The following is a 27,747-nucleotide window of genomic DNA, read 5'->3' as shown; positions in this document are numbered from 1 at the left end:
TAAAACCTGATAGCCAAAAGCAGATTTATTATTATAGCTTAGTCTCAAAAAAATAAAAATTAGAAAATTATCCAGTGGCTATGAGGAGTCTAGGAAAACCTGGCCTAGCAATGCCAGCTTAGAGGTGAAGGGCTGGCTGGGGCAGCTGAGAAGCGGGGTCCGCTGCCGGGCAGGCTGTTTCTCCCCGGGCTGGTTTTCAGGTGAGGAGAGCGTGGCTGGCCCTGACTGGGGCTCCCAGGGCCCTGACCTCACTGTCTTCCTCTGAGCTCTCTTTGGCCTGCTCTGTTTGAGGGAGTAGAACTCCTTTATCAAGTCCTCCACTTCCCACTGCTCCTCCTTGAGCCTCCGGCAGCAGTGCAAGGCAGCAGGGTCAATGGGGTGAGCCTCCGTGTTGAAGATGTAGCCCCCGGCTCCTAGGATGCATTCCCCATGGGGAGTCATCACAGAGTCAAAGGTGGAGCCATTGTTGTGGATGAAGTTGTTTGGGTGGAACAGAAGGTAGAGGTATTTCACAGTTTCAGCCAGGAAGAAAGACTCCATGCGGTTGTCAAGCTTGTGGTCCCGGAGGTCCTTGATCTGCGGCAGGATGGAAGAAGCAGAAGAGAGTCAGAGCAGAACACGGTCTGGAAGGGTCAGGCAGCCACCTTTATTAATTGCCCTGCTGCTGAGGGCTTTTGGGTGAATCACTTCTCGCAGTTTCATTCCTTCCAAGCCACCAGCACCTCTCACCTGAATCACCACAGACAGAGCTTCCTGCTTCCATCTCTCCCCTGAGGTACTCTTAGACAGTGGGTCAGACCTCTTCCTGCTGGGATGTTTTCCTGGCAGTTCCAGCCACAAAGCACACTCTCACCTGAGCGTCTTTGTGAAGGTTTTTTGCACACAGAACCCAGGAAGTGAAGGAGCCAGCTAAGAGGCTGACGGGGGACAGAAGTGCCTCTGCCCCTCTGCCTCTGAACTCCCTCAACTCTGCTGTCTCTCTTTACCCTGTATTGCCACGGTTCACCTCAGACACAGACAGATGTAACTCCTGTGTGATGTAGAATATGTAACCTGAGAGTCGATATTATTAGTTAAGATCAGAATAAAGAAATTTGGGCTGGAGAGATGGCTCAGCAGTTAAGAGCACTGGCTGCTCTTCCAGAGGTCCTGAGTTCAATTCCCAGCAACCACATGGAGGGCATCACAACCATCTGTAATGGGATCTGATGCCCTCTTCTGGTGTGTCTGAAGACAGCTAAAATTTACTCATATAAATAAAATAAAAAAAATAGAATAAAGAAATTTGTGTTTGCCAAGAGACAGCTACCAGTGGAACCTGGGGAACTTGGCAAACTGCAGCCAATGAAATCTATGTAGCTTATGAATTTATCATTAAATAAATCATGACACTGTGGAAAGACTTCACACATCCATTTGTCTCTGACACAGTGCTCATGACAAACAGTGACACAGTATTACTGGCCTAACCCTTCTTTGATAAGCATCAGGTTTTTACTACTGCAAATAACTAGCTAGGGGTCAGCTGTAGAAAAACTTAAAAGTTTACAGGCAGACATTAGTAGGATAATTTACTACAAATTACTTTTAGCTTCTTAGATTTACCAATACATCTCAGCAAAAGTAATTCTCAGTGGGCATTTAGCTTGCACAATCGTGACTCAACCATGGACTCGATGAAAGGCCAAGTCAGATTTTCTTCCCGGTTGACAAAGACTGAAGGGCTGTTCCCATCATGCACCTTGGCAGGCCTCCTTTTCATGGAAACGAGCTTTGTCTTCCCAGTGGACGGCTTGCTTGGTGTTTCAGAGAACCGAACACACAGGAAGCCAAAACAAACCACGCTTTATTATCCTATTCACTGCAGGTCCTCTCTGTCACAGAATGAGTCTAGCAGGGGTGCAGCTCGGTGGCAGAGCTCTTACCCAGCATGCACCAGGCCCTGGGTTCAATCTTTAGCATCACGAAGAGAACAAAGTACACCTATCTGTACTTTATTTACAAAATTTTATTTATTTATACAATTTGTCACATTACAAAAAATTGCAGGAGTTTTGTTGTTTTATTTTGAAATCCACACCCCAACACAAACCCTTTAGACTCTCAGGAAATTCTCAGCATATTTTCTTTTACATCTCTCTCTTTTTTTGTTTTTTTTGTTTTGTTTTGGTTTGGTTTGGTTTTTCGAGACAGGGTTTCTCTGTATAGCCCTGGCTGTCCTGGAACTCACTTTGTAGACCAGGCTGGCCTCGAACTCAGAAATCCTCCTGCCTCTGCCACCCTAGTGTTGAGATTAAAGGCGTGCGCCACCACCGCCTGGCCTTTTACATCTCTTTATGTGTACACAGTGTCTGTCTGTCGCCTGTTGGGGACTGTAAGGATATCAGCGCTCTCTCTCTCTCTCTCTCTCTCTCTCTCTCTCTCTCTCTCTCTCTCTCAGAGTTGGGGTGCTATTTCTAAAGTACAAAGCAGATGATGGTACTGCTCTGTTGTAGATCCTACCAATGCTCTCAGCCCAAGCCAGCCTGAGTCCTCTCTCTCCTGTGCTGTGAAGGTTCTACATGACCCGGCCCTGTCCTTCAGACCTCCAGCTTCCCTCCCTGACCTCTCTCCACACAGCCACACTACACTAGCTTGCTTTCTCTCCCAGATACACACATTTTCCTATTTTTCCAACTAAAATGTAAGCTCATGAGAGCAAGGATCCTGGTCTGCCTGTGTCTCTAACTCATGGCCTAGAACAGTGCCTGGCACATGAAAGCCATATTTGCTTATTAAGGTGCCATGTTGGAATACAGTGCTATAGGACTCTAGATTTCCTCTCTTAAGAGTCACTTAAAGCCGGGTATGGTGGCGCACTCCTTTAATCCCAGCACTTGGGAGGCAGAGGCAGGCGGATTTCTGAGTTCGAGGCCAGCCTGGTCTACAGAATGAGTTCCAGGACAACCAGAGCTATACAGAGAAACCCTGTCTTGAAAAAAAAAAAAAACCCTCCGACAAACTTTGTATAAACATCACCTTGCAAAGCACATATTCTGACAGATGGAGCGCAGATGCAGGCATAGGCAGGCCAGGGACTTAGGGTCTAATCCACCTTGGTAGCTAGGCCCCAGCCATTTGTAAAACTCTGGTTGAACTATGAGAGTACCAGTAACTATGACAGTTTGGCTTCTAAAAGTAAATTAACTTGTTTCTTTATATGTCTGCCTGCCCTGGGGACCCCATGTAAAGGCCACCACGCACGATGCTTTATCAGTCACCTAATATTCTTCTACTGTCTACTCACTGCCTACCCTAGCAATGACAAACTGCAGGCCAAAGAGAAACTTCCAACCTCCTCCCACACTCCCGTCTGTGTGTCCTGTATCTACACCAGCTTGTAAGACGACACTGGGCTCTAAGTGTAGAGGCCCCCTCTGCAGAATCTTCCCCCAGATAAGGCCTGGACTGTCCTGAGTCACTGTGTCTTCCCTCCTAGCTAACCTTTCACACTTCCACCAGGCACATGGCCTTCAGCAAGATTCTCTGTTCATGACTTTACAACTACTTCTTTCTGGTGCTAATGCACCAATACTGTCAAACCATGATGTCCTGAGACGCCAGAGGAGACACTTCCAACTCCCTGGGCCCCTGAAACACTTACCGTGGCAAAGCCACACTCCACCTTGCTGATTTTCTCAATGGATTCCACAGCGTCTCTCCCAAGTTCTAAGAGGGTGGGATCCCCAGTGGCACGGTAGAGGTACATTGCGCTCTCGATGAGCTCTGCAAAGCCAAGCAGGACCTTCTCAGTGACTGACAGGCACGGCACAGGGCCTTCTCAGGGAAGCCAGTGGAGGCCTCCTTCCCCTCCATACCTGGCCCCCAGAACGCCCCTGGAGAGAATCATGGCACAGCTTTTGGGACTACTTGGTGAACTGCAAACAGTGCTACTAGCACAGCTTATGAATCTATTATTAAATAGATCCTGACACAGTGGAAAGACTGAGTGTGCTCAGGCTTACTCTTCAGAACTAAGATGCACAAACTCTGGTACTCAGTGTAGTGCAGCAGACTCCTGTCTCCTAGGAAGAGAGGCAGCCAGGCTTCGGGGCAGAGAAGGCAGGCAATAGAGGTTGTGACTGAAATGTCTGTGGCCTCCCTGACCTCGGCAGCACACACAGCTGTCTGACTGGCAACTATTCCCAGCAGTGATGTGATAAGAACACCATGGACCATACTTTTAGGAAGGGGCATCTGCCCAACATGTGAAAGGCACTGAGGGTGATTCACAGCACCACAGGGGAAAAAATTAAGTACAAGTTAGCTGGGTGTGGTGGCACACACCTAAAATCCCAGCACTTGGGCAATAATAACATGAGGATCAGGAGGTTCTAAATCACCCTCACCAGTACAGTGAGTTCAAGGCTAGCCTGGGCTATGTGAGACTATGAGAAGATGTTGAAGATGCTCTGAAGGGTCCTATTCTATAGCCATATACATACACACATATGTGTGCATGTGTGTGTGTGTAAATATATATACAAATATGGGGAAAAATGTTTTTCTGCTGTTGATAGCCTCAGTGGGCAGAAGTAAAAGAGAGTTCATTATATCTACTCTCTCTCTCTCTCTCTCTCTCTCTCTCTTTCGTTGTTTTGAGAGAGGGTTTCTCTGTGTAGCCCTGGCCGCCCTGGAACTCACTCTATAGAGCAGGCTAGCCTTGAACTCAGAGACGTGCCTACCTCTGCCTCCTGAGCACTGGGATTATAGGATTATAGGCTTGCGCCACTGCCACACACCTTCATTTTGTTTTCTACCTTGATACTTACCTTTTCTCTAATGAAAGACCCTGTCCCCTCCCTCCTGTCACCTCTGCCTGGCTGTGTCCCTCCTGATGAACTCCAGCTTTCACCTATCCACTCAGACCTTCGTTCTGTAGTGCCAGGGAACGCAGCCAGGGTGGTGCACAGGCGAGGCACACACAGGCGAGGCACACACGCAATCTACCCCTGAGCTATGTCCACAGCCTGCTCTTACTCTGGAGAACAAGTCTCTGGCTGCCTCGTGTGCTCTCCTGGACCTGTCTCCCTCATCCCACAGTCTTCTGTTCACTTTCTAGGGTGCATTCCAGGGCAGATGAACACGCACAGAAAAGACAGTGTTCTCCCGGGAGGCCTCCCTCTGCTGCCAGCAGCTGGCTGGGTCAAGGCCAACTTTTTCTTTTTCTCACACAAGGACCTAGGGTGTGAGCCAGTACTCTGCCGTATGCCTCCCCAGGCAACTCTGAAGTGCAGTGCAGAGAGGTGAAGGCCTCTAGAGGACTTCAGGCTAGGTTCTGTAAGTGCCATCAAAGACTCAGAGCACAGTCCGCGCACTGGCCAGCCTGGCTTCAGAACAGCACCCCGTCTCTCACCTGCCATGGTTCAGGGGAAGGAGAGGTGACTCAACTACTGCACTCCCAGAATTCCTGCAGTGATCGCGCTCCCTGCCCTGGTGGTGACTAGGCCAAGGTTAGAGAACCACTAGACCCAATGACTATATGGGGATTTCTTAGAAGACCCAGTGCTGAAAGTGCATCTGAGCATTTGATGTGTAGTTGAAACTCTGAGTTTTAGCTTACCTCCTGGAAATGATAAATATGACTGATTTTTCCAAAGTTTCCTTCCTTTTTTTTAATAAAAAAAACTGTACCTCTTTAAATAATTTATTTATTTTTTTATTTTATGTGCATTAGTATGTTTTCAGCATGTCTGTCTGTATGAGGGCATTGGATCCCCTGACACTGGACTTACAGACAGTTGTGAGCTACCATGTGGCTGCTGGGAACTGAAGTTAGGTCCTCTGGAAGAGCAATCAGTGCTCCTGACCTGTGAGCCATCTCGCCAACCTCCTCAAAAGTGTTTTTAAAACAAAACAAAACAACAACAACAACCAAAACGACATGAGAACAAATGTCTGAGAAACACCAAGAACTGCAGAGCCCCTGTGTGACCTCTGACCCCCTCCCAGTACCCCTCACAGTACTGGAGAACTGCAGAGCCCCTGTGTGACCTCTGACCCCCTCCCAGCATCACAGTACTGGTCTCTCCACTCTCAAGCTCCTGCATTCCCTGGGGCAAGAGGAGGGAAGGAATGGGGCACAGAGCACAGAACAGTGGGAGGCAGGAGGAATGCTAGTCTTGTGGCTCACGGGGAACTCAGGTGGCAAGGGAGGGCGTGCAGAGACTACCATGCCCAGACAACCATAATGTGGCCTGACTGACGCTGGGCCATGTGCCTACCTGCTGACCAAGCTTGGCCTCTCTCCCTAGTTCTTCCCTCCCCACAGAGGACATCAGAACTGGCAAAGAACTTAAGACAGTGTTCAGTCTGTGATCCTCTCCTTGACTCTGAGCTCACAAGGATGAGACACGATGACCTTGAACCCAATGGCCCAGTCCCATACTGTAGACGTGTACTTTACACAAACCACTGACAGAAGAGGCCAGTAGTTTGTGATGTCCTGGTGTCAGAAGACCCCAGGACTCAGCCTGACTGGCATCTCTTTCCTTTCTTGTATCTCCAAGTTTGAAAGAGCATGAGACTTAGATGGAAGACCTGCACTTAACAGCCTTGGGCAAGCCACTTTAACCCAGAAGAACTCAGTCTCCATAGTTAACAGGAAAACAGTTGAGAGCTGTGAGAGAAGGTAGGGAAGGAGCCAGGGGGAGCACCTGTGAACAGTTAGGGGGCGGGGGAGCACCTGTGAACAGTTAGGGGGCGGGGGAGCACCTGTGAACAGTTAGGGGGCGGGGGAGCACCTGTGAACAGTTAGGGGGCGGGAGAGCACCTGTGAATGGTTAGGGCGTGAAGAAGAACCAGAGCTGTAGGTGGGCCATGGACCAAAGACCCTGCTTACCCGGTCGGAGTGGGTAGCCTTCTCGCTTCTCCACTGTGTATCCCTGAGGAATGTTGTAGAATTCTGGCAGCCCCCCAAACTGCTTCCATACAGTGTAGTAGTTGAGGAAGGTCCTCATGGCATTGTCAATGTCCCCAATAAGGCTCTGTGGGGAAAAAAATGCTCAGGCAGTGTTTGCTACCATCAGGCTTTTACTTTGGCCAGCTGGTCTAAAACTCTAAGCACAGAGGAGAGGCTGAGCATGAACGCTAAGGCTCACGAGGATTCCACACCTCCAGCAGACAGCCATGTTTACTAGCGGGCTTTATCAACTTTCCAAGTTTCTTTACGTAGACGTAAGGAAATGAGTGTGAGGTGGTCCTACACCACACACAGCTTTCTGAACACTACTCTGCACTTTGCCTATCTGTTCAATCATATGTCTCAGTTTTCTTCCATGAATACAAAGAGGGTCCTTCCATTTCTATGGCTGCACAGCATTCTGTCACCTAGACTGTAGTTGAACCCATTCTATAAGTACTCATCTGGCTTGCTGCCAGTCTTTTGCCATTTTTTTTTTAAAGATTTATTTATTTATTATATGTAAGTACACTGTAGCTGTCTTCAGACACTCCAGAAGAGGGCGCCAGATCTCGTTACGGATGGTTGTGAGCCACCATGTGGTTGCTGGGATTTGAACTCTGGACCTTTGTAAGAGCAGTCGGGTGCTCTTACCCACTGAGCCATCTCACCAGCCCTTTTGCCATTTTTTAAACAATTAATGCTGCAACAAATACTGCCTGTGTGTCACTTGAAGCATATGAAAATGTCTCTGTGAGACAAATACCCAGATAGAGAATTTGTGGATCAGAGGATATAAGTTACTGTTATGACTATTGAAAGAGTCCTCTATCTATCTATCTCTCCATCTTTCTTCTTTTCAGACAGGGTTTTACCATATGATTCTGTTTGCCCTGGAACTCACTATGTAGATCAGGCTGACCTTGAACTCACAGAGATCCACTTACCTCTGCCTCCTAAATACTGAAATTAAAGGTATATGCCATCATGGCTGGGTCAGTTACCTATTTTTTAAAATTCTACATAAGTATTTTTAAATTGTAACTCTTACTCCCAGTGGTTTACTGTAGTGCAACAGCAATCTTTGTTTCTTCGTGTTTCCTTGACTCTCTATGTGTGCACGCACGTTCCTGTGCATGTGTGTGTGTGTGTGTGTATAAACAAGGTTGGCTGTCCATTCCCACAGCCTCTTCAGTGTCTTTCTCTTAACACTTGGGAGGTAGAGGCAGGGGGACCAGAAGTTCAGGGTCACTCTCCAGTACAAAGTAAACTCAAGGCCAGTGTGGGATATGCTTGGTCCTGACTTAGAGCAAAAGCAAACAAAAGGCATGTTTAGATTATTAAATATTTTGGTAGGTGAAATACTTTGGTGTAGGTAGGGGTAGATTAGATGGGCTCTAAGGTCCCTTCTAACTATAAGTCTATCCTACTGTATCAGGGGAAAAAATCAGGATAGTGGGCAGAGCAGGCCACTGTGTCAAGGAGGGAATTTGAAAGAAATGCCCAGTGGAAAAGCATCTGTTGCCAGCAGCCATCTGTTCCTACACCGCCTGGAGCAAGGCTGTGAGATGCCTGCAGGAGCACTAAACCCACAGCCAACTGGGAAGTCAGCTCCTAAGCTCCCCAGCTCCCCATGGAAAACCCGTTTAGGTCGGATCTGTCTGGCTTGTTTTGGTTCCTCCTTCCTCACACTGCCCCCCCCCCCCCCCCCCCAGTGAACCAAAGTTCCTCATTTGCTACATCAGAGTAAGCCTGGCTTCTCACACCACAGGGAAACGGCACTCTCTCAGACAAGTCTTACCTGAAGGCCAGGCCAGTAGGCCTCCAAGGACTGGAAGACAGGCATTGACACGGTCCCCTTGTACATCTGCACCCAGAGGTACCAGTCATCGAAGTGCGTGTAATTCCGGATGGCTTTGTTGTACTCTGCATGGCGGGGGAAGACACAATGGACAAAGGTGACTGAAGAGACAGATAAGCCTCGACACGGAAGCAGAAGCATGCAGATGCTCTGAAATGCTGTGCAGTGTCCAACCGTGAAGCAAATCAGGATACATCAGGGCCGGCGAACTAGAAAGGAACGTGGGTTCAAAAGCCCAGGCTTACGCCCAGCTCCTCCTGTTCCATACGCTGGCTATGACCTGGGGCAAACGGTCCTCTTGCCTTAGCCTCAGGCCTACTTATTCTGTGTTAATTTGGGAAAAGTCTCCCCACTGGAGCAGCCCTGTCAGTGGGAAGCTGAGGTGACATTTCTCCCCTAGGACGTGAGTCAGGAGTTTAGTTTTGTGTTGACCGCAGAATCTCCACCTCTAGGACAATGCATAATAAATATACATAATAAATGTAATCTGGACAAACCAAATGCAGACACCAACTCATATGCTATGTCTAAAATGTAGTAATAAGAATTAAGCAAGCCATGCTCACAGCTTGGCGCTATGGTTGGTATCTGAATGGTACCCAGTAAATATGCACCAAATAAATCAACAGGAGCTGTGATAGCTGTCACTGTGTGCCTGACAGCCCTGCATGAGAGTTATAAATAGTATCTGCTGGCCTGAAAGGTCACCATATTTACTCACTAGGTAAATGTGACCTACTGTATAGCTTAAAGGACTGCTGAAATGAGAACTTTGGTTTCTTTAAAAAAAAAAAAAACAAGACACAGAAATGTTACAGGGACATGTTTTTTTGTTTTGATCCCAGGCATGGGATGTGGACCTGCTTTTCCACAGCAGCTGACTATGGTTTGCTCTGTGCTCTAGCACGGGTGTGATTTTGCCATCGGCAGATAGTTTCTGCAAGTATATGGTACTTGGACTTCTGAGGACTCCTGAAAGGGTTAAATGCTAAGGAGCTGAGAGAGGCATAGCCACTGCTGCCCCTGTTGCTGCTGCTGCTGGTTGCTGTTTTTGTGGTTTGTCAAGTAGTCCTGTCAAGAAACAAGAAGATGACCCAGGCAGTGGTGGCTCACGCCTTAAATCCTAATACTTGGGAGGCAGAGGCAGGCAGATTTCTGAGTTTGAGGCCAGCCTGGTCTACAGAGTGAGTTCCAGGACAGCCAGGGCTACACAGAGAAACCCTGTCTCAAAACACACACCACCACCACCACCACCAAAGTAAAGAAAGAAATGAAAAGATGGATATCCTGGATATTGGCTATCCCGACAGTGAAGATCAAACTTACCCCAAGGAACTCAGTGCCCCTAGTCAGCAGAAAGTAATCTAGTGATACTGACATCACCTCCCCCTCTAGCCTTCTTTCTCTCCTACCTCGTGCTGGGGGTTGGAAGGGTAGGATAGGAGTGGAGCACGGTGGTAGGAAAGGGAACCCAGAAAGTAGCCAGAAGTCTGGCTGTAGACTGGGAGAAACCCAGAAATGAGTAAGGCACAGGGCAGATGCCAAAGGCTCAGTACTCGGAGGAGATGCGTACTGCTAACTAGGCAGGTCATGTAAGCTAAACTCTGAAGGGAGGATGGAACAGAGATACATGAAGACACATCAGGAGAAGCAAGCACCATGTGAAGTGGCCAGGAGGTAGGGAATCCAGACCAATCAGAGAAATCAGTATCTCCAACAGCCTGAAAGGTTGTTGTGTAACGGTTCCCTCCAAGATTAAAGCCTTCCATGTTGGAGGGAAGCTCATTCAGACACAGGTTAGAAAAGAAGTGAGAGCTGGGCATGGTGGCGTATGCCTTTAATCCCAGCATTTGGGAGGCAGAGGCAGGCAGGTTTCTGAGTTTGAGGCCAGCCTGGTCTACAGAGTGAGTTCCAGGACAGCCAGGGCTATACAGAGAAACCCTGTCTCGAAAAACAAAAACAAAAAAACAAAAGAAAGAAAGAAAGAAAGAAAGAAAGAAAGAAAGAAAGAAAGAAAGAAAAGAAGTGAGACAACAGGAGGTAAGCAATGGGCAAGCTCAGAAGGCTCAGGAAGTAAACAACTCTGAGGCTTCAGGAAGTCCCTGAAATCAACCAGATACACTGGGCCCCTCCCTCAGCAACAATATATAAGCTGCAAGGGCTGCCTAGCGATTTTCTATGGCTGAGATGCCTGGTCAGGCTCAGACTAGCATCCAGCCACCTGGAAGAAGTAGAGAGCTGCCTAATAGATGCAGGGATCAGCTCGCTTCCTGGAGAGGCTCGGACAGTGGGAGCTGCCTGGAAGAGGCTCTCCAACCTGTTGAGCTGTTTGCCAGGTTTCCAGCTTTTGTGAGCTGTCACTCATGCTGGGGTGGGCTTTGGTGATGCAGGTATCTTTGAGTCATTTCTGCTCCTGTAAGTAACCCTCACTTATTTCTATGTAACCCCAATAAAACTCACTATTCACCAAGATGGATCTTGGTGGTGTCCATATGCCACTGGTTCCCTATCTGAGTGATGTTTGTTCTTCTATCCTCAGGAATAGGGTCACACAACAGAGGTAGAGGTAGGAAAATAAAGAGTTTAAGGTTATCCTTGGCTACAAAGAATTTAAGACAAGTCTAGGCTCTATGAGGCTGACTCAAAACCAGAAATACATAAATAAGTAAGTAAAACAAATAGAAACAAAACTTAAACCAAACAAAACCATAAAACAGGGGGCTGGTGAGATGGCTCAGAGGTTAAGAGCACTGGCTGCTCTTCCAGAGGTCCTGAGTTCAGTTCCCAGCAACCACATGGTGGCTCACAGCCATCTAGAGTGAGATCTGGTGCCCTCTTCTTCTGGCCTATAAGTGCATATGCAGGCAAAACACTGTATAAATAATAAATAAATCTTTAAAAAAAAACAAACAGACCATAAAACAGAAAAAGAAACTATGAAGAGGCATGAAGTGTGCATGAAGGCCCTCGGTGGCTCTGGATGCAGAACGGGTAGGTTCCGTAGGTACTTGGCAGTAACGTGACACACACAACAGAGCCCAATCAACAGGAGAGCCATGGGAGAAGCCCCCTTACCCGGCCCCTTTACCTAGGAACATGGCCATGAGCTTCTTATCCTGAAGAAGGATGGCTCCTTTTACCAGGTACTCAAAGTAGGAATCCACACCCGCCCCGATGCCTGCGTCCTGGGCCACCCACTTGCCAGTGAGCACATCGATGTGATTGCCAACCTACAAGAGAAACACAGCCCTCAGGAAGGACGCACTCAGCACTCTGCCCTCTAAGACACCAGGCAGGCACCTCGGTACCTCCTTAAGTCATGCACCTTTGGAGGAGGGCATGAGGCTGCACCACAGCTAGCCTTCCTGCACATCTCTACTGGGGAGACACGGCTCGTGCACATTTGAAAGGACTTAGCACATTAGACAAAAGTGAGAAAGAAAGAATGACCTAACACATTCGCTCTTGCTTAGAGAGAGTGTTAGGTAAGAGATGAGAACTGGTTTCTAGAATCTGTCTTGGACTCAAGGCAAGTTTGTGACTCCAGTGTCGAGAAACTCAAGAGAGCTGGGCGTGAAGCTCGGCAGTAGAATGTCTGCTTAGCATCTGCAAGACCCCAGTTTCATCCTCAGTATCAAAAAGCCAAAAGCAAAACAGTTCACACACACACATGTGTGCACATGCACATGACCACACACACACACACACACACACACACACACACAAACAAATTCAGGAAAGACTTAGGAAGCTGAGAGAGAAGTTGCTTCTATGGAAAGGAATTAGACAGTTGGGGGCTGGGATCAGAGGGGACTCCACCAGTGTCACTGGGTACATTTTGTGTATGCTTTGGCCTTTGAACCCCATGACTACAAAGCCTTCTAAAGGTGAACATGAAAAGACTTTTCCATATAACTTGGACTCTCCTGGGAGCCTCGCTTCAGTTGGCTTACAATCAACTGAGAAGATACAACTAAGCATTCTGTGTTCCTTCAGGACCCCTCATCTAGGAAGACTGAACGACCTTCATTTGGAAGGTGAGTTCCTGGAAATACCAGTATGGGAGGAAGGGGTAAGTGGAACAGGCAGGGGAAGCAACCATCTCGTGAGGGATCAGGCAGGTGTCACTGAGGGCAACTCAGCTGGGATCTGGAAACAGATACAGAAGATGCCCCTCAGAGTGAGCGCACACAGACACCATAGTGTCAGTCACGGTGGAGAACTGTTCACGGCACGTGGGACTTCCAGCCAAAAGCAAAGCAGAGTGGTCTCCCACCTTTTTACCCAAAGCCCACAGGGATGGTGAAGGAGAAGGGTGCGGACGGGGTGCCATCAAAGTCCACCATGGTTCCAAGGCTGTAGCAAAACGTGGCTGCAGTGGACTAAGGGTGTTACCGGGGGCCTCCAGAGGGCGTCTAAAGGGATTTCCTGATGCCTCAGACATGCTCCACTCTCTAAGCTGCCAGCACAGAACTCTGCATAAAGTCACTCAAACACAAGGAGTTATAGTGGCTCGGCATAGTCTTTAGTACAGTAACATCACTGCTGGAATATCTGAGGACCAGAGAGGTTCAACAGCCGTGCAGCAGGGCCACAGCTTGAATCCAGCACTGAACTGAATCCAGTGTCACTGTCCTCATTGCTGTCAGGGCCACTGCTTTATCCCTGGTAGGATTTGCTTAGCTCTGAGGGTTAGCTGGCCCGGAATGTCTTCAACTTCTCTTTATTAATAGGAACTGAAGGGAAAATGAAGCCCTCGGGTCAAATATGCTTGGGAAAGAGATTCCTTTACCATTGCAATTAATAACTTTTATTCTGTTCAAGTTCTTCATGACTAAAAATAGTAAAAAAAAAAAAAAAAGTTCCAGATACCATATGCAAGAATCCTCTAATGTAACTGTTCTGGAAACATTTTGTTTTCACAGAACAGCCATTGAACATCTCTCAGCACCAGTGTTTGAGGAGGAAACACAGTTTTGCAATGGCCAGGTGAACTGATAACCCATGGTCAGTGAGTCAGGGGTGTGAAGTGTATGACTCCTTCCTAGAATTAAGAGAGGCTCAGGCTCACAGTGTACCATAACCCTGTTCCCTCCAAGGACGAGACATCTGCCTCTCTTCCCTCCTGTGCCAGCCAGTTTTAGGTCAACTTCACACAGCTAGAGTCATTTTGGAGGGCAGAACCTCAACTGAAGAAATGCCCCTAGCAGACTGGCCTCTGAGCAAGTGTGTGGCATTTCTTCATGACTGAAGACTGATGGAGAAGTTTCCACTGTGGGCAGTGGAGCCCTTGGGCTGGTGGTCCTGGGTGCTCTAAGAAAGCTAGCTGAGCAAGCCATAGGTAGCAAGCTAGTGATCAGCACTTCCCCATGGCCTCTGAATCAGTTTCTGCCTCAAGCTCCTGCCCTGACTTCCCTGGATGACAGACTACAAGATGAAATTATTCCGTTCTACCCTAGCTGTTTTGGTCATGGTGTTTTATCACTGCATCAGAAACCCATTCTGTGGCAACTTCTGTGGCAAAGTATAAAGGGAGGCTCAGTCTATGTTTGGTTCCCTGAACCACACCTACAATCGCTGTAAGATTCCCTTGGCTGGCCTCATTCCTTAGACCTCTGAGTCTCATGAATGGGGGACACAGAAGCCTGGGCTCACACAAGAAATCCAAGAGCTGACCTACCAGCCCGATATCTGACCGGCTCTCCCAGAGACGCATCAGGGCCACTCTGGCCACATCTTCAAACACAGGGTCACCGGTGAGGCTGCTCAGGGTAGCAAATTCCACAATGAAGGTCCCAATCCCTGCTGTACAGGTAACAGGGGTCTCTCCAGGGTTCACGCCATGAAGCAGGTTCACAGTTCCATAGGGCATGCCCGTGGGGGTCTGAAATGCTAAACCGTCAGAAACTTATGACTCCAGGTAGAAGAAGAGAGATGGGTGGTTAGAACCCAAGCTTTGGGCCTCAGTCAGCCCTGCTTTCTTTTTTTTTCCTAGGTGTTGTATCTGAGCCAGAGAAAGATACTATGTCTCATTGCAGGACCCTGAACTGCCTAACCCAGATGCTGTCAAACACTATACCTTGGGTTCCCACTGTGGTAAGGAGAACTGGAAAGAGCTGAGCTCCCAGCTGCCACTCCACACCTCATGTTAGCTGGCGCAACTTTTCATTTTACTACTTTATTTTCACAGGATGCCTTCCAAAGCCTGGCGGGTAACTGAGTGTGAGGCAGGCAAGGTTTACGCTTTAGGCTGAAGTGGGGCCATTCTGGAAATTGCTCACAGACTCTCACCAAATGAAACAGACTGGTAAAGGAGTCCATTTTAGATCCCTGATTTGAAAAAAAGTTCAGGGACAAAATTATTTTTAAACTAAAATCTAAAAATAGGAACCAAACCAAACCACTGATACAATACAACCCCCTACTTACAGGTGGGAGCATCACGCCGGTAACAAGCGACTCAGCTAAAGTCACATAGGAGAGTCATACAGAGAAGGGATTGGAAATGCCTGCCCGGACCTTACCCCTTCAAATCCAGCCCAGGGCTCTGCCCATCCTACCCCACGTCCAGGGAAGAACTTAACAATGAGCCTAGGATAGAGGTTTCCTCTCCAGGCCCAAAGGTCAGCAATGTCAGGGCAGTCGACACGTCACCAAATTGTGAACTAAGTTGTCAAAACTTGTAAGTGCTATAAGCAGCAGACCTGTTGACTGCTGGAGGAATGAAACCTGCTTTCTGGCACAGGGCAGGCAAGGAGAAAGGGTCATAAGCAAGAAAGGCTCAAAGAAATATTCTAGGGACAGGCAGGAAGTATTAAAGCAAGGGTCTAAGAATCCTCTGAGACCCACACTGCTGCTGGCTTTCTAATTACTCAATACGGACTTTAGAATATGTATAATACTCACTGCAAATCACTTTTAAATGGGAAAAAAACAGAAGGGGCAATAAGGATGAGTCACACGGAACACGGCTGTGAGCCATGGGCTGTGAGACCTGAACCCAGCTGGCCCTCTCGCTTGGTCCTCCCTGGGGCTGAGAGGCGAATGCTGCACTTGAGAGACAAATAAGTGAGGCGGCCAAGGAGCTAGCAGAGTGCATGCAGCCGCAGTCACGTGTCTGGGCGTGAGATCCATAGACTTCTACCACACCCAGAAGGGAACACAGCGTCCAGCTCACACGGCCGAGCTCAGCGTTGATGGCCCCACTGGATAAAAACAGTGAGGCTTGGCTTGAAGTCCTGAACATGGCTTAATCACAGAAATCAAGCCCTCTTATCTGGGTCAAGCGTCTTCTCCTGTCTAACCTTAGATTAGCTATCTAATAGGCACATCTAGCAGGTAAGAACTATGGTTAGCAGAGAAACTGAGCCATGGAGCAGGAGAGGGATGTGGTCAAGATGCTGGGTGGCAGAGGAAAGCCTAGAACTCACAGCTCCTGATGCTTGGACCAAAGCTATTCCCTGGGGTCCTCTTACCCTAGCATCTTGTGGCTTGGGAGGGGCCAGAGGGCTCACTGAAGCAAATGTAAGGACCACGAACCTATGAGACTCACTTCTGGCCTATACCTGCAGACAGTAGTAATATCAGCTTAGCCAGCCTGAGCCAACACCCTCAGCAGGCCTGAAAATGCTTAGGACTCTGCTGCTTTCTACAGTGAGAACTCCTCTGATTTTTATTGTGGGTGGTTTCTAAAGGGCCAGAAGTAAAGATTTGAGGTTTAAAAAAAAAAAAAAATCAGGGAAAAATCTCAGCATTATCATTTTCACCTCCAGCAAGAGAAGACTAGAGCAGACATGGTGGTCAGCTCAGCTCTGGAGACAGAGGCAGGGCTGTCAAAAGCTCAAGGTAAGCCCTGTCTATACAGTGAGTTACCAGCCAGCCAGAGCCCCAGAGTGAGTCCCGTCCCCACCCCCCCATCTCTGCCTTGGCTCTTACCTGGGAGGAGTTTCCGGGCTGCTTCCTCCGCCATCCTGAGGAGAGGCCCAGAACAAGGCCACCCGGCTTCCACCTCCACACCGGCCTTCTTTGACAAGAGATGAGCAGAAAGGAGTCCTCCTACCACTGAAGATGGCAGAAAACACAGCTGTCAGGGTGCTAAGGACCAGTTTCTCTCTTATGCAAACTACAACTGTGCCTCACTCGAAAGGAGCTAATGAAAACGCCATTTCTACCCAAGAAGAGTGACATACACCTCTAATCCCAGTGCCTGGGAAGTAGAGACAGTGTTTAAAGCCAGCCTGGACTATATAGTGAGATCCCGCCTGGAAAAACAAACAATTCTATTGGCTTTGATCGTGCCACAAGGTGCTATGCAGACTGGAGAAAAGTGTCAATAGACAACTCAGCAACGAACCCTGAATGCTGCAGTACCGACCTGTCTACCAAGACTGCTCATTGGTGCAACACTGGCATGGGACCCATGGAGGAACCAACCACTTTCTGATTGGGTTTGAGTCTTGCTCCACAGGAGAAAATGTATATCTTCATAACATAAACTTGATCAAAAGCCCACGGTGAGGGAGGTCACAGGCTCCCAGAGTGAACATACTACTGTTGGTTTACTATACAGGCACATTATCAAACGCCTTTCAAATATTTATTTTTATACTGCAGAAAGAGCTTCTCTGAAAGTAGTCAGTATTGTAGCATTCCACTTATTCTCCATGCACAGACCAGAGTTCATAACTGGTCAAAGTGCTGAGAGGAAGTGACTGCTGAGTTCTTAGCCCTCAACATAGCATCTGGATCACACTCACTCCACAGAGCATCTGGATCACACTCACTCCACAGAGCATCTGGATCACACTCACTCCACAGAGCATCTGGATCACACTCACTCCACAGAGCATCTGGATCACACTCACTCCACAGAGCATCTGGATCACACTCACTCCACAGAGCATCTGGATCACACTCACTCCACAGAGCATCTGGATCACACTCACTCCACAGAGCATCTGGATCACACTCACTCCACAGAGCATCTGGATCACACTCACTCCACAGAGCATCTGGATCACACTCACTCCACAGAGCATCTGGGCCATACTCAAGGCTTGGAAGAGACATGGAGTGAATGCAAGAGGAAGAGCATGGAGGGAAGTAAGTGCTGGGACATGATATGGCCCCTGCACTCCTGACCTCGCAACACCAGTGGTTACCTGCACAGTGCCAGGCTAGTAAGCATCCCCGTATGAATGGGACGGGAGCTCACGTGGCTCCAGCCCTACCTGAGCAACCACTGGTAACTGATGGCTCTGAGGGCTAGGGAATTATTTTCTTCAGCGGTTTGGCCGCTGGTAGGCTGCCCATGCTTGAATGGATGACCACAAAACCATGGGCAGGCAGCATTCACTAGATATGAAGGGTGGTGGAGGAAGTATTGGGGGTAGGTTCTGGAGGGAGTGAGAAGAGGGATTTGAGTTGGATATAACCAAGGTATAGTATATACATCTATGAAGTTTTCAAAGAATGCATTTTTAAAGGACCATCAAGATAGCTCAGTGAGTGAAGGCACCCGCTGCCAGGCCTGACAACCTGAGTTCCATCCCCTGGACCCACATGGTGGGAGAAGAGAAGTTTTTCTCTGTCCTCCACACATATGCTGTGTCTTTGGGTTCATTCACACCATACAATAAATGAGTAAATGTCATACACCTTAAAAAATTAAAATATTTAAAGCAGTGGTTCTCAGCCCTCCTAACACCGTGACCCTTAGTACATATAGTCCCTCATACTGTGGTGACCCCCAACCATAACATTATTTTTGTTTTTACTTCATAATTGTAATTTTGCTACTGTTATGAGTCATGACATCATTTTTTTTCTGATGGTCTTAGACAACCCCTGTGAAAGCCATTCGACTCCCAAAGGGGTCTGGGACCCATAGGTTGACAACTACTGTTTTAGAACCAGCAATAAAGTCACCCTTAATTCCACCTATTTGACAACATTAACAAAGTTTTTCCCTTGGTGGGTCACAGAACAGTGAAGCCCCCAGTGCAGACCAGGTTCTAGGTGATGCTGCCCCATCTTGCAGACATGAATTTTAAGGTTCAGAGAAGCAAACTGACTTGCTCTGGGTTACCTGTCTGACAGCTGGTAGGGCAGCCTGCCCAATTCTAAAGCTCTGCTCCCTTCAGCTTGTCACTCTTCTGTCACCGTGTCAGAAGATGAGAAGACGTTTGTCATTACCCCCATCTTTTCTTTTGACTCATCACACAATATTCAGGACGCATAATGGAGACAGTGATTCTGTGACTGGAAGTACACGCTAACCAGATACCAGGAAGTGCCCTCGGACAAAACATAACCTGTGGCCTTGAGCTCTGGGTCTCCCTTCTTCCTGCCTAAGAGGAACTGAGACAAAGCACTGGGGCAAGTCTGACAGAAGGTAGAGAGAATATCCTTAGCAGAAGCTATGCATGCAGTGATAACATCTCCCAAAGACCAAGGCAGTGAGGCAAAGACATTTTCATGCAATTGAAACCTAAGAAAGCTTGCCTACGGCACAGCCACACAAAGGAAAACTCTGAAGCTCTTTAGAGAAAAGGCGGAGCACACACAAGACCTGAGACACTGAAGCACTGTCAGAAGGTGGTAGGTGACAGGGCTGGAAGTTGGCTCAGCTTTTACAGTGCGTGCCCGGTAAGTGTGAATATCCGAATCCCACCCTTAACATCCACATAAACAGAGTGTGAAGGTGCACACTCACTCACAGGCCCCGTGCTGAGTGTGAAGGTGCACTCTCACTCATAGACCCGTGCTGAGGAAGCTCCCGGGCCTGTCAGCCTAGCACAGTCAGCAAGGCCCAGGTCCCAGTGAGAGCCCGTCTCGGAAAACAAGGTGAACCGCTGCTGCTGAGTAACGTGGGAGCTGACCCTGGCTATACACATGCACGCACACTTGCAGGAACACACACGTATGCACGGTGCTAAGTACACGAGTAAACCTAAAATTCAACTGTAAAGAACTAAACGTGGAACTATAGACCATGTGTCAAGATGTTCTCCGAGGTGTGTCTATCATTTAGGAAGAATAGAATTAATTTCTCACCACTTCTAGACTTAGGTAAGTTGTTCGTTCAATTTGCTAGGGAAACTATTTTAGAAGAACTATGCACAACTTTAACATTAGTAAAAGGGAAAATGGGAGCTGGGTGCGGCGGTTGACGCCTATGATCTCAGCGCTCTGCAGGCAGAGGCAAAAGGATGACTGAGTACTGCATAGTGAGCTGGGATCTGGCCTTGGCAACAGTATGAGACCAAGTCTCAAAAAACCCAAAAACAAACAGAGAGAAAGTAGGGTGTGGTGGTGCATGGCTTGAAACCTAGCACTAGGCAGGCAGAGACAGCAGATATTTGAGTTTGAGCTGTGTGTAGACCACATAGCCAGTTTCTGACCAGCCAGAGTAATCATAGTATGACTATGTCTCAAAAAGCAAAAAAACAATAAAAGAAAATAAACCAAATCAAAAAACATTTCAATTATCCCACAAAGGTCTACTGGCTACAATAACCTCCAAGAAGGCAGAGTTATACCTTGCTTGCTCAAACTCCAAATAAATGTTATTTACCCTATGTCTTGGTTTGAATATATTTGGCCCAGGGAGTGGCACTATTTGGAGGTGTGGCCTTGTTGGAGAAGGTGTGTCACTGTGGGCATAGGCTTTAAGACCCTCAACCTAGCTGCCCGGAAGTCAGAATCTGCTAGCAGCCTTCAAATGAAAATGCAGAACTCTCAGCTCCTCCTGCACCATGCCTACCTGGATGCTGCCATGCTCCTGCCTTGATGATAATGAACTGAACCTCTAAACTTGTAAGCCTGCCCCAGTTAAATGTTGTTTTTATAAGCGCTGCCTTGGTCATGGTGTCTGTTCGTAGTAGTAGAACCCTGACTAAGACATCCCAGAAGGCAACACCGCTGTCAGTCACTAGTCTGGAGCAGTGCCTTGGAAAGAGGATTCTTGAAGGCCTCGCCTGCCATTCTGCTTGTCAGTGACAACTCCAATCTCTCCTACAGGCCCTAAAAAGCAACCCTTACCTCGGATGTTGGTTTCGAACACAGAGGCGTTCACGTCGATATCAAAGTCCACATTGTCCTGAAGAACCTCCACCACTCTTTGGAATTCAGAGGTATTCCCCAAAATCTGGAATGAAAGAGAACCCTGACCACATGGCTCCTCTGGGCATGGAAACAGTTCAGGTGCTGGTGTGACCCACACTTTTCAGTCAGAACCTCTCTGTCCTGGGTTCAGGTACACTGAGCCAGCAATCTCGCAGAAACCCAGCCTGTATGGTTTCCTGGTGCCCATTTAAAGGGATCCCACATAAACAAAGCGGGGATCAGAAGTGGACAGCAATTGTTTCTACCTCTCTGTCCTCCCCACTTTGTGGAAAACAGTACCAGCTGCTTCCCAGTCCTCTTTATCCCAAAGCCTCTGCCACAAAGGCCAAGAACCCTGACGCTACTGTTCACCACCTCCTTTGCGGTGAGAGACCGCAGTGTCACCCTAACCGGGATCCTTTGGGAACAAATCTTTTTCTGATGGCAGATATGGCTAGCATGGATTCTATTCTGCCCTTGCTTTTCTGGCTTGGAAGCAGACTCAGTTTCTGGTGTGGTGGCAGCTGTATTTCACCATGGGGTAAAACATGAGAATAAAAGCCAACGACGGGTGACTAGGAAGGGACAAAGAGCCTCAGTCTCTGATGGCATAGTTGAGTAGCTGACTCATTGCTAAAAGAAAAAAGAAATCACCTTTTGGCTTTTCTTTTCCTTTTTGAAAATGTTATTTGCATGTTTGAGTGTTTTGCCTCCATAGTCAAGAGTGCCACGTTGGCACTTGCTGCTCTTGGAGGTCAGAAGTGTGTGGGGTGAGGTGGGGTGGGTCTCCTCTCACTGGAGTTGCAGATGGCTGTGAGCTACCATATGGGTACTGAGACCGAAACTTAGGTCCTCTGCGAGAGTAACAGTTCTCTTAACCACTGAGCCACCTCTCCTCCAGCCCCCAACCTGTATACTTAAAGGATGAGTCCGCATTTTCATGTAGCTTTGTGGTTCTTATCCATCTGAGGTTGATGGGGATTGAACCCATGGCTGCATGCAGAAGGCAAGTGGTCTATCGCCTAAACCATATCCTTTCCTTTACTTGAGAAAATAAATCTGGTTAAATCTAGTCAAATGCTAGATATGTATGTGCGCATCTACATATATACTTGTATATACATATATGTGTTATATATGAATATACATACATGGAGGGAGAGAGGGGATGGGGAGGGGGAGAGAAGGAGAGAGAGGAAGAGGAACTCACTACGTAAGGCAAGAATGGCCTCGGACTGCTGATGTTCCCGACTCCAACTCTCAAGCGCTGCGTTAACAGTCACGTGCCACCACACCTAGCTTGACACATAATATTACCTTTTTTTCTGCTATTATCACCCCAAATTTCCCCTGAATACTCTTCTTCCCAGAGTCACTCCTGTAATTCAGGACCCCATGTCCCCAGCTGTGGAGTGAGTGCCTTACTGGGATCAGCCATAATACCATACCCTTTCACCAGAGACAGTTCGGGAATATATATGTGACCCAAGCCTGACCTATGAAGCCTTACTGCTTGGACTAAGGGGGAAGGCTGCTTCTTTGAACATACTGTTTCTTAAACTTGGGAAGAGGGGGATAGGAACGGCAATTGGCTGACCGACCTTTTATGGAGACTGAGAACACAGCAGCCAAGAAAGAAGAGATAAAAGGTGGAAGGGGACTCTGATTGACGTCATTTGTCCGTCTGGATCGGGTCTGAGGTCAGCCTTGACCTGGACTTTTTAGTTATCTGATTCAGTAAGTTTGTCTTCTTATCTCAGTCAGTTGAATCGAGGCTCTGCAATTTGTAGCCCAGACAATTCTGGGCTATCCCAACACTCAGTTTCTCTAGGACCTGGAGCCAGCCTACCTCTGTCCTGTCTCTTTCACCATTCACCTTCCTCTGTGCCCAGTCTTCCTCAGTTTCCTGTTTCCTCCACCAGAAGTAGCTCCCTCCTACGTCTTCCATTTATAAATCCCACCCTTCCCTGGCCTGTGTCACCTACTCTAGGATGCCTGGTACTTCCTTCAACCTTTTCTTCTTTTAAAAGTCCTTATGAGCTCTATGTATACTACTGTTAGGGTCTCCGTTCCCCTTCACAACGGCAGAGGCATCACCCACTCTTGTACTGCCTCAGAGTGCCAGACACAGCTCAGGAAGCAATTACTTGACAAATGTGGTGAACGAGAACACAAATCTTGTATACAAGGCGGCCAGTGATCTCAAAGCTGACATCTCACCACTTCCTGACTTGTGCGTAAGAGATGCCAGTGGATCTCCTGTATGGTCCAGTGAATGATCACAATGCGGTGAAGTGGAGCGTCCGCCTCCAGACCCCACATACCTTTCTCTCTCTCAACCCCAGCACACTGCCTCCCTTCCACTCACCCGCTTCACTCTCCTGCCACAAAGCCTCCATGTTACCTGGCCTACAGCACCCTCTCCTATCACCTTCCCAGTTACTGCCAGCTTCTCCGTCAAATTCTAACTCCAGCTGCACATCACTGCCTCAGAGAAGTTCTCCAACATCCTCCGCTAGGTCAGATCGGTGTTTGTTGTTTGTTTGTTTGTTTGTTTAGGGGATTTTTTTGAGATAGTTTCTTTTATATAGCTCTAGCTGTCCTGGAAGTCACTCCACAGACCTTGACCTCAGAGATCAGCCTGCCTCTGCCTCTTCTTTCTGAGTGCCAGAGCTAAAGGCACACACCAGATCATTTTGTGTTTGGGCCTTTGCAATACAAAGCTTTGGCCTCAATATCTGGTTATCATCTTTTATTGCTATTTTTTGATCCTGGTGCTAACATCTCAAACTCCAGGTAAGTGGAGATCATTTCTGTTTAAACCTACCATTTTGACTTCAAAGTTTAGCATGCTTGGTACATAGCTGTCCTCAATAAATATTTGATAGATAGAAACATACAAATTAACATTAAACAAAAAGTATAAGCCAAACCATATCTACATAGTGTTCATAGTCATATAAATATTATAGATGTATAAAAATGAGAGTGGCCAGGCATACTGGTAAATCTTTATAATCTCAGCACTTGGGAGGCTGAGGCAAGAGGATTACCAAGTTTGAGGTCTTCCTGGCTAAACAGCAAAACCCTGGAAGAGGGTAAGCAGGGCAGAAGACAATCAAGGATTGATGTCACATAAAGTTAAGTTTAAGTCCGAGTTCTGTTTTTACCTTTCTCAGCATTGCATTCCTAAAAATCCTATTTCCTCAGCTGTAAGAAGGAATAAAAGAATGAACTAATAAAGCCAAGAGACTATGGGAAGGGACTAAATAGCACAATGCATGTGTTGCAATTTGAGTAAGAAGCGATCGCAACAAGCTGCTCGAGGTCTAGGTTCCCAGGAGGCAGCACAGGTTATGGAAACCTTATCAAGTGGAGGAAGTAAGTTGGGGGGTGGGAGGCACAACTTGGGGTGGGTACCTTGTCCTTGGTCCATTCCTGTCTCCTGATCTCTGACTCCTATCAACCATGAGACAAAGAGGCATCTCTCTGCCACATTATTGCCCAAGCACATGGGGTGGGCCACCATGTATGAGGCCTCTGGGACTGTGAGCCAAAATACATTCTTCCTCCTTTTAAGATGTTCACTCTCTCTCTCTCTCTCTCTCTCTCTCTCTCTCTCTCGTGTGGTCACCGCGATGATAGAAAGTGACTAGTATAACCTGTAAAGGACTTCGTACAAGCCATGCATGTGACAGAGTGGCTGTCTTTGTTATTCTCTTTTTGTCACTGCACATGGCTAACTAGAATATAAGCTTTTGAAAAGGACGGTGTCAATGTCCCTCTGTCTCTCACTGAGCTATGCATGTCTACCACAGGTCCCCTGTAGATATTTGCTCAATGAACAACTGAACCTGTGCGAGTTGGTTTCTCTTGGAACTTGGCATTCCCTCCTATGCAGTTGGGTAACCAGAGTCTGGTGGCTCAGAATCATGAGATGAAAGGCCTAGGGGAGGAATTTACTTTGCACCCACAGACAAGCTATCAAAAGAGGAAGGATGTCGGTTGGGCAATGACAAGAGAGGGAAACAAACAGATGGGATACTTACCAGCAAGGTGTCCAGGGCATCAATCAGAGTCAGAGAAAAACTGTGAAAAGACAAAAGTCCCGCTGCTTCATAAGAACATCAAACAACAGATTCACAACTGCCCAGATCTAAGCGAGGCATAGCCATGCCCCTATCCATCCCACTTACAGTTATAACAGAGGAATCAGGGAAACTCAGAGTCCCTTGACTGCCTGGTGCAGCAGTACTGTAATTAACAGGTCACCTATGTCTTCTGGCATTCTTCCCTACTCTAGAGAGGCAGCACAGAATTGCGGCATAGAAAGAGTTGGGGAATGTGTTACGTATGACATCAAAAGACTAGAAACTACCAGTTGCTCACAAGTTGAAGGGTGACAGGCAAACCGATAGAAAGAAGTACAAATGTATGACATTATTAAGGTTATCAGGAGTTCTGTATGCTAATAAGATGACCAAGTTGTTCAGTGGAAAACACGGTGTATGAAGTAAGCCACACAGCATGTTCTCATCTGCATTTCACAGTGCTGGGAGGGGGCTGGACAGACAGCTCAGGGCTTGAGAGCCCTTACTACCCTTGGAGAGGACCTGAGTTTGGTTCCCAGCAGCAATGTGGGGGTTCACAGCTGCTGGCAACTTCAGTTCCAGGGACTCTAGCCAGGAGCCCCCACAGGCTCCTGCACACATATGGTGTACCAAAATTCATGCAAAGCAAACACATATACTACTAATAAAATTTAAAAAGCCATACTGACAGGAAGCAAATGTGCTGCTGTTAGGGCCAGTAACCACAGAGGGATAATACATAAGGCGCACTTTTTTAGGGTCAAGAAGTATTCTTCTATCTGCTAGTTGTGACGGTGATTGCTATACATTTTAAATGGGGTACTTTATTACATGGCAATTATACCTTTAATAAGGTGATTTTTTTTTACAAAGATACACAGTAGCCAGGTGTGAGATATGCCTGCAGTCCCAGCATTGGGGGTTGGGGGGAGTGGGATTCAGAAGGCCTGAGAGTTTAAAACCAGTCTGGGCCATATAGCAAGATCCTGTCTCAATAAACACACAACACATATATGCAAACCTGTGTAATTGTATAAACTGAGGACATTCTAGAATGATCTACAGGACATACACAGGTTGTAGACCTAAGGAATGAGATACTAAGCAAGCATGACTCTATCCTACTCAGTGAGCCATGTGTGCCATGTGTGTTGGCACTTGCTTTCTGTTCCAACTAAGAAATAAAAACTGGCACACGTTCCTAGCTTACTTGCCTAGCCCCTGGCATCAGAGAGCATGCTATCATGTATAAATATTTGTAGAACGAGGATAATAAGGCAGGGGCGAGAGGGAGCACCTGCAATCCGGCACCTGGGAGGTAGAGGCAGGAGCACCCCAAGTCCATGGTCATTGTTGGTGATGGGGTAAGTCTGAGGCCAGCCTGAGCTATGCGAGACCTATCTCAAACAAGCAAGCAAGCAAGAAATAAAAGACCTCAGCGACTGGAGAGATGGCTCAGTGGTTGAGAGCACTGGTTCATCATCTCATACCCACAGGGCAGCTCACACTGTCTGTAGTTCGAGTTCCAGGGAACCTGACACCCTCACATGGTTATAGATACAGGCAAACAGCCAGTGCGCACTAAATCAATAAATCATTCTATAAAAAAGAAGCAAAGCAAAACAAAACAAAAAAACCAACTCAGGATTACAGTCCTAGTGTCAGTTTTGGCTAATGCAATGATTCTTTGCTCGACTGGGTTCTTCATTCCAGTGAAAATGAAAAGATGATATGGTAACACAGAATTACTAAATGAAAATGAATCAGGTGACTTGTATGTATGGGGGTGAGAGGAGTTGGTATGAAGCTAGATGGGAAATATTTTTCAGTCATACAGAGTACACCAACTACAAAGGGTCTTAACTGCGGGGAGAACAACGTTCCTCCTGGACCTGTGTGCCCACCTATGAAATGAAGGAGTTGAGTTTCCTGACTCTCGGGAGTTTTTTCAAAATATTTTGTGACTCTAGAAATGTCCCCAAGTCCTCATACGTGGTGCCTGTTCCTGCTGAGGTGAGTCCAGAGGGCTAGCCTGCCAGGTTAAGCCAAGACTTTTTTTTGGTACTGTGAAAAGCTGTGTAGTTCTGACAGCGCTGGTTTGGATTGAGGGGAAGGGGTTGAATCAGCCCAGGTCGGAAACTTTCCACAATCAGTGAGACCATGAAGCCACCAGCCCTCCTACGATCCCGGCCAACCCCCTTGGCCCTCAAGCTGGCTCTACCTGCCCCAGGTGTCGTGCCCATCACAGGTGAGAGGTCTCAGCTCATCGTAGGGAAAGGCATTTTCCAGGTAACTGTCGTAGGCGTGGTAGAACATGGCCTTGACTCGCTCCCTGGTTCGAGGGATGAGAAATAAGGTAGGGGGCCAGAACACAAAACCAGGCGGGAGAAAAGACCAGACACAGGACGGAGAATGGGAACCACAAAATGATTTCTGCCCAGCAGCGGGACCAGAGCACGTCAGGGTGGGGGGTCCTGGGGGTGGAGGGAAGGGAAGGGGCCCGGTGGGCGCTTGCCACTCCCCAGCCGTAGAGAGCGGGAGCCTGGCCCCCTTCACCTGTAGTGGGCGGGGTCGGGCGCGGTGCCGTCGGGGCCTGGCGCACCATGGTGCAGGGGCAGCAGCACGCACACGAGGCCGAGCGGGATGAGTAGCCGGAAAGGCATAGAGCTCGTGTCCTGTCAGTGCCGCCGCAGCAGCTGCAGCCACCGCCACCAGCTCATCCTCCGAGCCGCGGCTGGTTCTTCCGGGGA

The 27,747-nt window shown here is 47.8% G+C and overlaps 1 protein-coding gene across 1 annotated transcript; it reads right to left on the bottom strand.

Moving 5' to 3' along the window:
• On the bottom strand, positions 1 to 27,747 carry Edem2 (ER degradation enhancing alpha-mannosidase like protein 2). The gene is made up of 11 exons (XM_021183891.2): positions 27,554 to 27,747; positions 27,219 to 27,329; positions 24,956 to 24,995; positions 20,844 to 20,949; positions 16,737 to 16,862; positions 14,482 to 14,693; positions 11,890 to 12,031; positions 8,742 to 8,866; positions 6,881 to 7,025; positions 3,644 to 3,765; positions 1 to 576 (listed from the first exon to the last, which is right to left on the bottom strand). Exons 1-11 carry the CDS (start codon positions 27,658 to 27,660, stop codon positions 79 to 81), a joined length of 1,734 nt encoding a protein of 577 aa, XP_021039550.1. The 5' UTR covers positions 27,661 to 27,747; the 3' UTR covers positions 1 to 78.

This window comes from Mus caroli, unplaced genomic scaffold (assembly GCF_978045245.1).
Source record: "Mus caroli unplaced genomic scaffold, Mus_caroli_1 scaffold_2, whole genome shotgun sequence".
Taxonomy (NCBI): domain Eukaryota; kingdom Metazoa; phylum Chordata; class Mammalia; order Rodentia; family Muridae; genus Mus; species Mus caroli.
This window is presented reverse-complemented; position numbering and strand designations above follow the sequence as displayed.

What these genes read in the sequence shown, in the direction of transcription:
- Edem2 (XM_021183891.2), bottom strand. Translation starts at nt 27,660, where the DNA reads ATGCCTTTCCGGCTACTCATCCCGCTCGGCCTCGTGTGCGTGCTGCTG. An exon ending in GGGCACGACACCTGGGGCAG is followed by an intron (nt 24,996 to 27,218) that starts GTAGAGCCAGCT and finishes GTCTTTTCACAG; the next exon opens with TTTTTCTCTGACTCTGATTG. An exon ending in AGCCCGGAAACTCCTCCCAG is followed by an intron (nt 14,694 to 16,736) that starts GTAAGAGCCAAG and finishes CTGACGGTTTAG; the next exon opens with CATTTCAGACCCCCACGGGC.